At 33.9% G+C, this 15,267-nt stretch overlaps 2 protein-coding genes and 1 pseudogene across 2 annotated transcripts; all 3 read left to right on the top strand.

The window, feature by feature from the left end:
• The first annotated feature begins 1,849 nt into the window (after nucleotides 1–1,849).
• On the top strand, nucleotides 1,850–3,381 carry LOC107873643 (annotated as a pseudogene).
• A 4,340-nt stretch (nucleotides 3,382–7,721) lies between these two features.
• On the top strand, nucleotides 7,722–9,143 carry LOC124895243 (aquaporin TIP1-3-like). The gene is made up of 3 exons (XM_047405693.1): nucleotides 7,722–7,921; nucleotides 8,087–8,343; nucleotides 8,587–9,143. Exons 1-3 carry the CDS (start codon nucleotides 7,798–7,800, stop codon nucleotides 8,626–8,628), a joined length of 423 nt encoding a protein of 140 aa, XP_047261649.1. The 5' UTR covers nucleotides 7,722–7,797; the 3' UTR covers nucleotides 8,629–9,143.
• Nucleotides 9,144–10,442: 1,299 nt separating this feature from the next.
• On the top strand, nucleotides 10,443–11,512 carry LOC124895244. The gene is made up of 2 exons (XM_047405694.1): nucleotides 10,443–10,876; nucleotides 11,068–11,512. Exons 1-2 carry the CDS (start codon nucleotides 10,443–10,445, stop codon nucleotides 11,510–11,512), a joined length of 879 nt encoding a protein of 292 aa, XP_047261650.1.
• Nucleotides 11,513–15,267: the final 3,755 nt, after the last annotated feature.

Genomic DNA, 15,267 nt, shown 5'->3' with positions numbered 1-15,267 from the left:
TTAATAACGTTTTAATAACGTTAATTTAATAACGTTTTAATAACGTTTTATTAAAACTATAATTTTATTTATTTATTATTAGTATAGTTTCATCTTTGAGCCGAAAATAATGAAAAAATAATAGTGAAAAGTCATTTAAATATATAAAAAGGAATTAGTAAGGGCATAATAGTTATTTACCCTCTTTTTACTGTTGGAATGCTCAAATTTTTAGCCCGACGTGCCCAGTTTTGCTTGTACAATACGTGTTTTGCCACATAGGATCGGATGTCATATTTGTTCAGGTTTTGAATAGTTAAAGGTCCTATTTGTGCACTATCAAAGTTTAAGATCAATGTTATAATTTGATGTTAAGTTTAGGATCATATTTATGTATTTGTCATATATTATTTTCTTTTACCTAGCTTTGAGCGACGTTGCTTAAACTTTTCAAATGCATTTCACTTGAACAGTTTCTCAATTTTGACTTCAACTAATTAAGGAGAGCTCACTTTGTGTTTCAGAGAAATTTGTCTTTCCTTTAAACTTTTGTTAATTTCGTTCCCTTGTACTAGTATTTAATTAACGATAGGCATCAACTTTATCAGTTGATGTGTTTTATTTTTCATGAATTATAATCTATATCGAGAGATTAATGTAGCTAAGCATTCCAAAGAGCCTAAAGCAAAATGACATGATGCTGCTAAAGTTTGGTGGAAGTGGGCCTGTAGACCAAAACAATAAGGGTCAGGTAATTACGAAAACAAATACTGTTTTACATGTGAAATTGGATATAAAATATATTACTATAAATTACGTAGTTTTTTTAATCATAAGATTGATGTCTTCTTTCTGCTATGAATCAAACACAACAAAAGAAAAGAAAAATAAAAGTCTTTGTCCTGATTATGTGTACGTAAATTTGTCAGCCCAGGGTGGGTGGTCGTTAATATTGTAGTATTATTTTCAACTCAACATGAGAAAACAACAAATATTTCCCCCCATATCGAACACACATTTGATAATCCTCAGCTATTCAGGTCATTTAGGGCTTGTTTGAATTTCATAATTGGCCTTTGACTTATTTCTGTTATTTTAGTTTAAAATAAATATTTAAAATCACTTTATATTTTATCCAAACACTACAAAACTTTGTAAAAACACTTATAAGTTAATCCAAACAGACTCTTAGACACGATGATAGATGAACTACTAATTATAAAAGTCTCATCTGCTCCAACTAACGTGTTTTATTCCCTTTAATTTGTTCATCAAATAAAATTTCTGGTATTCACGATTTAAGCAAAATCACGACTCTTATAATTAGGCATAATGTATAAACATGTCCTTTAACTTTGCTTCAGCTTATATCTGTGTCCTCCAACTCTGAGTGTGCACAAATAAGCGCTTAAACTTATATGAATATGAATATGTAGACACATACGTTCCATGTAACGTCCTACATGGACAATTTATTCCCTATATGGCGTCCTAAGTGTATTATGCCACCTTGAACACATGCAGTGGCCGATTTTGCAATTTAATATCATGGGTGCTCAACAATATTTAGTTTGGAAATTGCTACATAGAGTGGGTGTTCAGTCAATATATTTGAATAGAATTACTATATTTTGTATATAATAATAGTGTTTGTCACAAAAAGTAATGGGTGCTTAAGCACCCATATTACATAACCTAGATCCGTCATTGGACACGTGTGTTTATTTGTCTAATTTTATATAAGTTTAAATGTCTACTTATGCACAATCAAAGTAATAGATTTTAAATGCGATCGGAGGTCAAATTAAAAAATATATTTATATATTATGCCTATAGTTTATTTTGTATTAACAAAAGCAAGGCTGGGACCATGCAGAAATTTCCCCAAGGTAAGGGATTAGGGACTTGAAATATTGTTAGGGCTACTGTGTGAAGTTCTTCTTGTTTCGTGTAAGGGACTTTAACACCTTAAGCACCCAGAAGTCACCTTTTATGTACAAACAATATTAGTGAAGTGTACATGTACATAAGTAAAAAATGTCATCTTATTCCATAGTCAATACCTACGATCTCCTTGTGTGTGCGCATAGTATTATTATATTAGAGAATATAATGCATGTGACAATTATGTATACTGCTGCCAAATAAATATATTATATAGTTAAATCATCTCTTATACTACTAGAGGGGCCTTGTTAATCAGTTAGGAAACCAAATCATACAACAAGAACTAGAATTAAAGAGAGAAATACTACTACTACTATTAAAAGAAGTACTGTATATATACTCTCTTCTTCAAGCAAGATTAAAAGAAAATGAGAATTGTTATTGGAAATCTAAAGAGGCCACCCATCCTGATACCCTTAAAGCTGCTCTTGCTGAATTCATTTCTATGTTTATTTTCGTTTTTCCCAGTGAAGGTTGTGCCATTGCTTTAGGTAAGTCTTTGAGGCCTAATATTTTTATTATATATACGCTAAGATAGTAAACACACTAAAATTGTATTATTAGTTCAATTTTAATTTTTGTATTGGTAATAATTGACAAAATATTGGTATCTTTTGCAGCCAATACGTTGACGAGCGATGGAGCAGCCACGTCAGGTGGCGGGCTTATCGCCGCAGCGATATCTCATGCATTTTCTCTTTTTGTGGCGGTTTCAGTGTCAGCAAATATATCCGGAGGTCATGTAAACCCTGCTGTTACGTTTGGTGTGTTTCTAGGAGGTCACATTTCCTTGTATAAAAGTATTTGGTATTGGATCGCTCAATTGCTTGGATCCGTCACTGCTCTGTTCCTCCTCAAGGTAGCTACCGGTGGCTTGGTACGTAACCACTCCCATGTCTATACACTTTGCTAGTAACTCATGTAGGCATCATGACATAGATAAAGGAAAAGACGTTGATACAACAATCAAATATAAAAAATAAGTTCGAGAGGTGTTTGGATAAATAATTCATGTTGGCTTCACAAAGACAAATAATAAAGTACCTTTTACTATACTTTGCCAAGCTTATTTTTTTTTTTTTTTTCTATATGTATTAATTAACTAAATTTATAAATTGTGCAGGACACATCATCATATGCTCTTAGAGGTGGAAAAACACCATGAACACAATTATTTTCATGATGGTTATGACCTTTCAACTTGTATACACAGTTTATGCAACTATAATTGACCCTAAAAGTGGTGACATGGAATGCATTGCTCCAATTTCAATTGGTTTCGTAGTTGGTGCAAACACCTTGGGTGGTGGTGGTCTTTATGGTGCAGTAATGAACCCTGCTATGGCCTTTGGTCAAGCAGTCGATAGTTGGAAATGGAATAGTCACTGGATTTGCTGGCTCGGTCCATTCGTGGGGGTTAGAAAGTGTACCCATTTCTTAACCTATCGCCAATAGAATCTCTTCCTTAGTGTCCCTGTCATTGTTTATTCATCTAATTCTAAAATACAAAAAAAGGAAGGGGACATTGACCAACGTCCACTTCCAAAAGAACAAAGTAAGGCTAATTATATATAAAACCTATCCAAAAAAAGTTATGAAAATATATACAGGTGAACAAAAGTTGTCCTCCGTAGCTAAAATTAAAGAGAGCTAAGAAGTTAACTTGTAAGAAAATTAGATCTGTCTGATCTTCTCCTTTACCTTGCTTTGAGAGACGTTGTTAAACTTTTCAAATGCATTTAATTTCAATTGAACACCTTCTTCAATTTTCACTTCAACTAATTAGGAAGAACTCTCTTTGTGTGTTTCAAATAAAGTTGTCTTTCCTTTTTTAAATATGTGTTAATTAATCACGTTACAAGAGTTTAATTAAAGACAGGGACACTTCAACTTTCACATTTGATGCAATATATTTTTCATGAACTAGATCAAGAAGTTAGTGTAGATAGGTATTCCAAAGGAGTCCAGAGTTTAAAAGGCAAGTTTTTTTAGTCAAAATTCTAAAAGGGGATCCCAATATTGAAAAATTTCAAAAGGAACAAGGTAAACACAGGTGTTTACCTTGTCTATTAAGAAGTAAATGCCGTCAGAGTAAATGTTAGAATGTAAAGGTAAAATGGCGAGTTTACCTTATAAGGTAAAATGGTGAGTTTATCTTATAAGGTAAAACAGTAAGTTTACCTTATCTATTATCTATATGTAAGTGTCGGCAAAGTGTAAGACTACAAGGTAAATGGAGTCGTTAACCTTATAAGGTAGGATCCCACGTTTACCTTGTAACAACTTTAAAATTATCGCTGCTATATAAAGAGTGTGAGCAGAGGTTCATTTCTTGCATCAACTCAAAAAAATTGTTAAACTTCATAACTCAAAAATTTGTTGAACCTTATTCATTTCTTACTTTAAAATGGATAAAGTAAGAGTAAATTTACATTGGGGTGGTGAAGTTTTGAATGATGGAGATTCGGTGCGATATAGTCGACGTCCTATAATGGTTAAATTATTTCCTTTATCTCTCAAATATGATCATTTGAAAAAGTTGTTTAGGAGTAAATTGTGTATTACTAATCCGGAAGATGATGTGTTTATTTCTGGATGCTATTCGAATTATTTTACATCCAACGGACAATCAATATTTGGTAAAACTCCTATTTGGAATGATGATTCTCTATCTTAATTCTTTGTACCGTTGAAATTTTGATAATCGCCTTAATTTACAAACGCTTGACATGTATGCATGCGTGGAACATTCTACTATTGCTGAAGAACCCACTGACAGTGAATTTGATGTGCGAGTAAGTCAAAATTCTTTGCTCAGAATATGGCTGCCAAATAAACTACAACATAATAAAAATATTATGACTAATGTGTCACAATTTTTTTTCCTAATTTTTGCTTAGTTTAACAACTAACAGGCATATATTAAGAATTCAACTCTAACCTCAAATATGTATTTTAAAAATTTCACTATGAAGTGAATAATGTTAATGACAACTACCATTATTTATAAAGAAACATAATATGATTGTGAAATATCTCTTTAGCAATAATAAAATTTATATATAGCAGGGTCTAGAGTTTATAGTGAAAATTACTACACAATGTACGCATATGACTCTTCGAAGCACAATAGTTAATATTTTGCATGCGATAATAATTTAGCATTTCACCACTCTTATATATATGAGCTTTTTTAGTTGGTGGAAAATTGTGTTATAGTACTACAAACAAAACAAATTAAGAAAAAAATAAAAAAATGACATGATAATATAAAAAATACCTGCTTCTCAGTAAGGTTGTCTAATACATCTCTTATTATGACATGCACACTACGAGCTCATTTTGATGAGTTCTACCACGAGACCATTTACGTGCGTGTGCGGTCAGGACCTCCGAATTTTCCTCGCTCGGAAGCAGCAGAAGTGGTTGCAATGGGACAATATGCTCCCATGCCCATACCTAAAAAAAAATATAATCAACAATAGTTGTCATCACAATAAATTAAGTAATTCAAAATAGAAAAAATATATTATATAATTCACATACCTGTAATAACGAAACAAAACCACTAATGCAGTGTGACTTCTCCATCGACGCACGACACAAACAAAAATAGAGGTACGATAGCACAGCGGCTCCCCAAGCCTGTGTTGATATTGCGGGTAAGTCATGCATGTCAATCAAAAAGTTTGTACTAAATTTATTTTCAGATTTATTGGGAAATATTGTTTCGCCGCACAATAAAAAAAGGTACAATCTAACTCTTCGTTGCACCTCTTCCTCAGTTTCATCAGTTATTTCAATTAAATTTTCTATATATTTCTCTAATCTCATTAAAAAAATTCTATTTCCTTGAAAAAAGTCTAGGTCAGGTATCCATCCTGTTAATTCGATAAAAATTTATTGCCTGTTAATCGGCAACATCTGAGCAGCACCTAGATGAAGAATGAGAGTTCCATCTATGACCATTCCAAACATGAGTTTCATATCTTGTAAGGTTATAGTCGCTACACCCGTTCTCAAGTGAAAGGTATGTATTGCTGGTTGCTACCTTTCAACAAGTACAATAATAAGGAAAAAATCTCAGGGAACAAATCCAACATCTATAACGCTTTTAAAACTACAAATATTAAAATAATTAAGAAGATGAGGATGGAACGGATGATTTCTAACATGTTGTCAAAAATCATTATCATCATGCTGCACTATCAAACATGTCTTTTTTCCTTTTAATGTGCCTTTCTAAATAGCCTCAGACCGATGCTTATTTTGCGTGGCATATACGTCATACTGTGATGGTCCTGGATACACAAAGTGTTGATATTCCATATCTATACAGAAAGACGATTAAAATTAGTTTGGAGCATACAACTAACGGGCAAACTTTTTATACATGCATGACAATACTAACTTAACGTAGGTTTAGGCTTAATAAGTTGATATGGTAACAATAATATATCACAAATTAGTAAGCTACAAAAATGATTAATAATATTATACTGCATACTTGATTGTTAGGTATTGAAAAATGTTAAATAAAAAGGTGATTAAAGTATACCTTAAAGTGAAATTTTTTTCATAAAGTAGACTTTGAGCAAAAATAAACACAATTAATATAGATGAATAGAGTGAAGTGAAAAAATGAATGAAATGAATGAGTGGTATATAAAAGAAAATTAATAAGGTAAGTGACACAGTTTACCTTGTAAGGTAAGGGACACAGTTTACCTTGTAATGCAATGCATTTGAAATAAATTCACCTTATAAGGTAAACTCAGCATTTTACTTTACATTCTAACATTTGCATTGACAACGTTAACTTCTTAATAAACAAGGTAAACACCTGTGTTTTCCTTGTCCCTTTTGAAAATTTTCAGTATTGGGGTGCCCTTTTAGAATTTTGACTAAAAAAACTTGTCTTTTAGGCTCCGAACTCCATTCCAAAGAGACTAAAGAAAAATGATGTGTGCGTAAATTGGTCATACCAGGGTGGTGGTCTGGCCGTTAACATCGTAAGTATTATTTTCATCTCAACATGAAAAAAAAGTATCTTTCTCCATATTGAACACACATTTGATAACCCCTCGGCCCTCGGTTATTTTGGTCATTTAGGGCTTGTTTGATTCCCATAAATTAGCTTTCAACTTATTTTTATTATTTTAGTTTAAAATAAGTACTTAAAATTATTTTTTTTAAAATTTTTTATGCAAACACTATAATCGTGTTTAAAAACATTTAAAATAAGTTAATTTAAATAGATTCTTCACCGTGGTTATAGATTAAATTAACTATTAATTATAAAAGTCTTGTCTACTGCAACTAATATGTTTTATTCCCTGTAATTTATAAGTCAAATTAAATGTCTGTATTCACGTTTTAAGCAAAATCATGATTAACATATAATTTATGTATTAACAAAAACAAAAGTGGGACCATGCAAAAATTTCCCCAAAGGAAGACACTTGAAATATTGTTAGGGTACAAACGTGTGATGTTCTTGTTTCGTATAGGGGACTTACACCATAAGCACCAAGAAGCGACCTTTTTGACCCAAACATTAATAAATTATTCTAGTCAAATATAAGTGAAGTGACCATGCGCATAATTAAAATAACATATTTTATTTCATAGTACCTACCACTCTCCATGTGTGTGCGCATAGTATTATTATTATTATAATGTTAGAAAATATAATGCATGTGATAATTATAAGTTATATCATCTCTTACACTACTAGTATATAAGAAAGGCCTTGTTAGGAGCGAAAACATATAACAAGAGCTTGAGTTAAGAGAGAGAAATAGTACTACTACTAGCACCTCTAATATCATCATATATATTTACTATTTTTGCCAGCAAAACTAAAAGAAAATGAAAATTATTATTGGAAATTTGAAAGAGGCTACCCATCCTGATACTCTCAAGGCTGCTCTTGCTGAATTTGTTTCCATCTTTATTTTTGTTTTTCCCAGTGAAGGATGTTCCATTGCATTAGGTAAGGTCTTTGTGGCCTAATAATTTACTATGTATAGGATAAGATAATCGCCGTAATTAAATTTTGTATATGATTTAAATACGGACGCAACAATTGTACTATTAATTAGTTCAGTTTTAATTTTTATATCAGTAATAACATACGAAATATTGGTATCTTCTGCAGCCAATATGTTGACCAGTGATGGAGCACCCACTCCAGGTGGTGGGTTTATTGCCGCAGCGATTTCCCATGCATTTTCTTTTTTTGTGGCTGTTTCAGAGTCAACAAATATATCTGGCGGTCATGTAAACCCTGCTGTTACGTTTGGTGCCTTTCTGGGAGGTCACATTTCCTTGTTTAAAACTATATTGTATTGGATCGCTCAATTGCTTGGATCCGTCAGTGCTCTCTTCCTCCTCAAGATTGCTACCGGTGGCTTGGTACGTAATGCCACTCCCATGTCTATACACTTTGCTATTAACTCATGTAGGCATGACATAGATAAAGAAAAAGACTTTGATACAACAATCAAATATAAAAAAGAAGTTCTAGAGGTGTTCGGATAAATAATTCATGTTGACTTCACAAAGACAAATAATAAAGTATCTTTTTTGAGACTATACTTTGTCAAGTTTTTTTTCCCCGGTATTTGTGTTAATTAACTAAATTTATAAATTGTACAGGACACATCATCATATGCTCTTAGAGGTGGAGAAACACCATGAAACACAGTTAATTTCATGATAGTTATGATCTTTCAACTTGTATACACAGTTTATGCAACTACAATAAAGTGGTGACATGGAGTGCATTGCCCCAATTTCAATTGGTTTCGTAGTTGGTGCAAACACCTTAGGTGGTGGTGGTCTTTATGGTGCAGTAATGAACCCTGCTATGGCCTTTGGTCAAGCAGTCGATAGTTGGAAATGGAATAGTCACTGGATTTGCTGGCTCGGTCCATTCGTGGGGGTTAGTTTGACATTTAGACACTTTCAAAACTTATTTTAGCATTTAAACACAAGTGTTGGAAAATTAGGTGTTTAGACACATTTATGACATCATCCATTCTTTCATCCAAACCAACCACACAAGTTTTAAATTTTACACTTTAGTCTCCCACCTCATCCATTTAATATTTGATATTTTCCACCTTTTTCTATATTCCCACAATTTTTTTATATTTCCTATTTTAATTTAGAAAATTGTCCAAGAAGCCACCAATAGGAGCTCCCTTTTTCACCAATAATTTCCGATTCCGCCAACTTTTCCGGCGAAAAATTGTTCATCACAACTTAAAATCTCCATTCTTCATTATTGCCTCCATTGTTGTTCCATCATTTTTGAAAAAAAAAAAATGCAAAATTTTTTTTTACACCATTTCTACTAGCTCGAAAAGCTTTCCAAATCAGCTCAATACCTCATCATTGGATATATTTTAGTTGTTTAGAAAGCCTACACATACATTGTTCCATCCCAGTGCTTGGAGGGCAACGATTATATCAAAAATCAGTCGATTCGCATCTTTGTCCGGACGTATTGATACCAGTGATCGACCAGTCATCGACCATCTATAGACCTAAACGTTGATCTATTATCGAATTGTGCAATCTATTATAGCAGTAGCTGAGGTAATTGTCGTGAGTGGTAATTATATGGGTTCGTGGGAGGAGGGTCCCAACTGTTGGAGGTGGAAATCATCTACAAAGGAGACATCACCCATCTCGCTACGTCGCAATGGATCGTACGACGACATGGTTCGAAGCGTAATTGCGAGCGAAGAATTAGAATGCGAGCCAAAGAACATTGTGATTAGCTATTTAATGAATGAGCGTGGTAAAATACATCCTACGTTTATAAATAATGATCGGCATGTGTCGTTATACATGTTTGATGTCGCTGCCGATGGCTCTAGGTCATTATTGAGGATAAATGTTGTTACGGGGTCTCCGACAATTTTGCCACCACAATCGAAAATCGATGAACATGATTTATTTGAAGATGAAAGTTTGGATGCTCAACCAATGGATTCGAAAGATGATTCAATGGAATTGAAAGATTCAATTTTCTCTGAAGAAGGGGGAAAAAAGTGCGAATTGAGAGCACAAACCAACCACACCTTCTCCAACGGAACTAATTTTCAGCTAAATCAAACATTTAGCAGTAAAAAGGAGCTGAAATTGTTGCTGGACATAGCAGTTGCGAGAAATTCTTTTGATTATGCTACGTTGAAGAGCTGTAGCAAATTCCTCAAGGTGAAATGTGTTTGTCCTAGCTGCGGGTGGATGTTGTAGGCGAAGAAGTATGTGCACGGATAGATTCGTCATCTATAAATACGTCGGCAATCACAATTACGACGTCGAATACGCCACCCGCTGCCATTGGAAAATCTTGTCTAAAGTCATTGCATCGCTTTGTGTGAACATGTATCACGAAGAAAATGGTCCGGACACTAGTGAGATTCGGAGGATCGTGTTCAAAAACTTAAAAAGTTGACCAAGCTATTGGAAATGTTGGCTGGGGGGGGGTGATTGCCAAAGAAATGGTTCGAGGGACAGCGGAGCATGAGTATCACTGCGTGCCCGCTTTTTCGTACATGATCGACACTCTTAATGATGGCACTACCTATTCCATCATGGTAAATAAAGTCGATTGTAGATTTATGTACTACTTTTTATCGTTGGGCCCTTGCATTAGGGGATTCACACACATGAGGAAGGTTATTGCGGTCGACGACACTCATTTATACGGCAAGTACGAGGGGTTACTACTAAGCGTGGTTGCACAGAATACAGAGAACCATATTTATCCCATTGCCTTTTGTATTGTTAACAAGGAGAATGATACGTCTTGGACGTTCTTCTTTAAGAAGCTAAAGTCTATTATGGTCAATGGACCATATTTGTGCTTTATCTTCAATAGGCACAAGAGCATCGCCAACGGCATCACGAAGACGTACAACCATGCTCATCACGGGTACTGCATAAGGCACCTAGGTGAAAATCTCTGGGTAAATTACCACTGCGGAGAAAACCTCTATCTATTCTACAATGCGGCAAAGGCATATTCTCCCGAGGAGTTTAGCGACCATTTTGTGGAATTCAAGAACTACTGTCCCGAGGTAGCTTTTTCCTCGAGCATGAGCTTGATTTTAAAAAATGGACCAGGGCATATTTCTCCAACAACGGGTTTGATGTGATAACCACAAATATTGTCGAGTCGGTGAACGCTATGTTGATTGATAAAAGGGAGTACCTCGTGGCATCTATATTCAATTCAATTGCCAAGAGGTTTAGTGAAATATTTAGGGAGAGGTGTGCCTACGTCCTCAAATGTAAGGATAATAAATTTGTTCCCGCCATCAAAAAGATCTTAAGAGATAATTTGAGCGAAGGCGACTCCTTCTATGTGGAGAACATAAGTGGGCACGAAAGGCAATACACTGTGTTTGGAAGTGGCTCTACGGCCAAAGTCGACCTAAGGGAAATGTCTTGTTCATGTAGGAAGTTTGACTTGGTCAAAATACCATGCGATCACGCTATGGCCGCTTTGCGATCAAAGCACGGTGATGATTATGGTTTGAGTGTCTATGATTACTCTTCGCCCCTGTAGTGGAAGAGTACCTCCTTGCCTATTCGGAATCAATTAATGTTGTCCCTTTGGAGTCCCTATGGTGCGTGTGACAAGAATTGCTAGACGTGAAAATTATTCCACCACTCGTGGTCACCAAGCACGGAAGGAAGAAAATAAAACGCGTTAAGGGTGTGGGCGAGACTTTCAAGTCAAAGAGGAGGAACAAGTGTTCATTGTGCAAGAGACCCGGGCATAAGAGAACCACTTGTAACAACAACAAATCGTAGTTAATCTTGTATGAATTTATTTTTTTTTTGTAAGTCATGGTAGTGTATGTATTTTGACTACCCTTCAGTTGCCTGATTAATGTCAGATTTATCGCATTAACTCTGCGTCTATTATCGACCTTTTTACAGTATTGCATATATTATGTGTCCGGTCTATTTCTTTTATTCTTTATTTAAGAAATGGTATATAGTCGATCTCATATACATTCTATTAAAAACTCTAAATATTCAAAGGGACAGATGTGAACAGTTGAATATTTATTACACCTCAAATAAACTGCGGCACGTCCAATCAGACGTTGCGTTGATTGGGTATGCGCTACCTCTCTTTGATTTCCACCATTCACACGTCTACCAACCAAAGGGCGGGAAGACCAAAGGGTTTTATTTTGGTCTATATAAACACCCATCTACTCTTCCCAAAATTCATCTTCATCAACTCAAAATCAGATTTAATTGAAAAGATGCCAGGCATTCCTTTGAGACCCAGAAAGAGGATCAACCTCTCCCATAACTATGACCTTCTCCTCCTCTGTAACGACTTCAACCGCCTCTTCTATGAACTGGCGTAGGACCGCCACCGCGAACTCCGGCAGATTAACCATTTTTTTACGGGTGATTGTGGAACCGCTCAACATGGAGCCGGAGGAGATGATTACCCCACCATCCCCTTAGTTTTAAGTATTTATGATTTTTTTTTTTTTTTTTTAATTTCATTGAAATGTGAAGTTTTCATGGTTAGGTTTATGTTAGATGAAAGATTCTTTATTTTGCAGTTTTTGTTTGAGTTTTGTTGTAAATATGGATCTACCATTTCAATCAAGAATGAATGAATGAATTATTTTATTTTTTCCTATATCTGTCTCCCTTTAAATTTCTTCAATTTTAGACTCTTTTGAATTTATGTGCAATTTCCTTTGTTACAACACGAATTTAACAGTTGTGAATTAATGGAAAATTAATTTTTATTTTCTGCATTTGTCTTCACTATAATTTTTGAAAAATTAATTTCTGATGTTAGAAGATGAATCAAAGAGTTGTGAGATGTGAATTTAATTCTTGGTTAATTCTTGTTTCTAGTTTAATCTTGTTTCCTACATTTTTCGCCACTGTAATTTTACATTTTTTTTCCTTTTTTAGAATTTTTGCATGAGATCAAGGTAGAAGATGAATGGGACAGTAATAAGACGTCAAATTAATTCATATACGCCAATGGAAAGCTAATTTGGTCTATCCGCGATTATGTTAATTTATAAAAAAATAAATGAAAAGTCGATGAGGTTTATTTGACACTTAAATCAAGGTCAATGCTCGAACAAATACATATTCGATGCATTAAACAATACCTCTCCATCGATTGTATTCAGTAAATTTCATAGACTGTACGCATTGTCAATAATATACAGTATTGGTTTATTGCTCTTAGTAGTATATTTGGAAAATAAAAAAAATAATTAATCAATAAAATAATAAATAATTAGATTTTATGCAATTAGAGGGGCTTGAACAAGTCATGTGATAGTATGAGAGTCCACGTAAAATTGGATAAGGTGATCAATGATGTGTGAGGATGGGTAGTGGATGAACAAATGAATTCCTCACAACATACTTGTGCTTTGGTAAACATTGCCCTAAGGAGGTTGGTTGTTCAACCAAAACTCATCACCTCACATCTTGTTTCAGTACTTTCAATTTATATGGACTCTCATATGATCACATGACTTGTTTAAGCTCACTCGATTGCATAAAATATAATTACTTATTAGTTTATTTATTAAATAATCCTTTTCAAAATATGTGTTATTCAAGGTCTATAAATATGTGTCATAGTCTAGTGCATGTATTAATGAAGTTGTACAAAATCTATGCTAGACTATGCTTAGTTATGTCCTCGACCTGATATAGTATTGCATAGATGCTTAACTAGTTCCACAAATAAATCACTAGACTGTGCTAGATATTCATAGACCATAACTAGCACATATTTTGAGAAGAATTAATTAATTAATAGAATAATCAATAATTGAATTTTATGCAATCGAATGAGCCTAAACAAGTCATGTGATCGTATGAGAGTCCACATAAATTGAAAGTGGTGAAACAATATGTGAGGTGAAAAGCTGTGGTTGATCAAATGAATTATCCACAACATACTTGTGCTTTGGGTAAACATTTCCCCAAGCATGTTTGTTGTTCATGCACTACCCATCCTCACACGTCATTGATCACCTTATTTAATTTACGTGGACTCTCATATGATCACATGACTTGTTCAAGATCCTTTAATTGCATAAATCCAATTATCTATTATTTTATTGATTAAAAGTTTCTTCTCTAAATATGTGTTAGTTATGGTCTATGAATATGTAGCACACTCTAGTGAGGTTATTAAGGAATTAACTCTTAGTATATGCTAGACTTTTTATCTATTCGGTTAAGCATCTACGAAATTCCTGAGAAGGCGTCGATTATAAATAAGGTCTATGAAACAAGACCAGCAGTAAAAAAAACAAAAATGTCAGATTTTTACAACGGTAAAAAAAGTACACGTCAAATCAACACCCAACGGTAATATCTCACTTTTTTCTTCTATAAAAGAAAGGCTATTTTTGTGTTAACACTCTCATTTTTTTTGCTTTAATTTTTGTTAACAACTACCATGTCTCAAGCATCCCAAAAATGAAATGCAAAAGTGTCCTACATATGTCAATGTGGCAATCCATCTATTTTTAGGACGTCACGCATTGATTGGAATCCAGGTCAAAAATTCTTTAACTGTGCTGTTGGAAAGGATAATAGCTGATGCTCTTTTTTTAAGTGGCTTAACGAAGACTCACCAACGAGCAACCCATCGACATCAAATTTTTGAGGCGCTTCCAAGCTTTATATACTCCAAAGGCTTCAGAAATTCAAAGAAAATAAAGATCTACTTATGACATTGCTAAAAGAAGTCGAAGAACAAAGGGATTAATTGAAAGGATTGCTAAAATAGGTCAAAATGGAGAGGGATCAAGTAAAGCAAAGGCTAATTTTGGATGAGGTAAAAGAGAAAGGCCTAAAAAATTTATTTTATGGTTTGTTACTGTTGTTGGCTTTCTGAAAAGATGTAATAGGGATATAGGAAACTGAATAAATAGACGCAAGGTTTCTTAAATCAATCCTAGGTGTAATCTATAATTAATAGAGAATTATATCTATGTCTTTTATCATCGACCTCTATAAACCATGATAGCTCTGGTAAGTAAATTCATGATTTACTCAATCGATAGTATGTTAAGTCTATAAATTAAAGAGAACAACTTCTATTATGTTTCCAATCAACCACTATAAATTAGGACAACGACTGAACTGGTACTGCAATGCAACCAGCTGTTTAATCTAACGAGATAATAGAATAACTGAATATTATTTCATCAGTAAATGTCATCATTGACATGTCAAATATATGTAATTCAATTATCCATAAAGAACAAATCACTAAGAAAACATGTGAAATATATGTAATTC

This window comes from Capsicum annuum, unplaced genomic scaffold, assembly GCF_002878395.1.
Source record: "Capsicum annuum cultivar UCD-10X-F1 unplaced genomic scaffold, UCD10Xv1.1 ctg80841, whole genome shotgun sequence".
In the NCBI taxonomy this organism is placed as follows: Eukaryota; Viridiplantae; Streptophyta; class Magnoliopsida; order Solanales; family Solanaceae; genus Capsicum; species Capsicum annuum.
The sequence above is the reverse complement of the archived record's forward strand: the minus strand, read 5'-3'. Positions and strand labels throughout refer to the sequence as shown.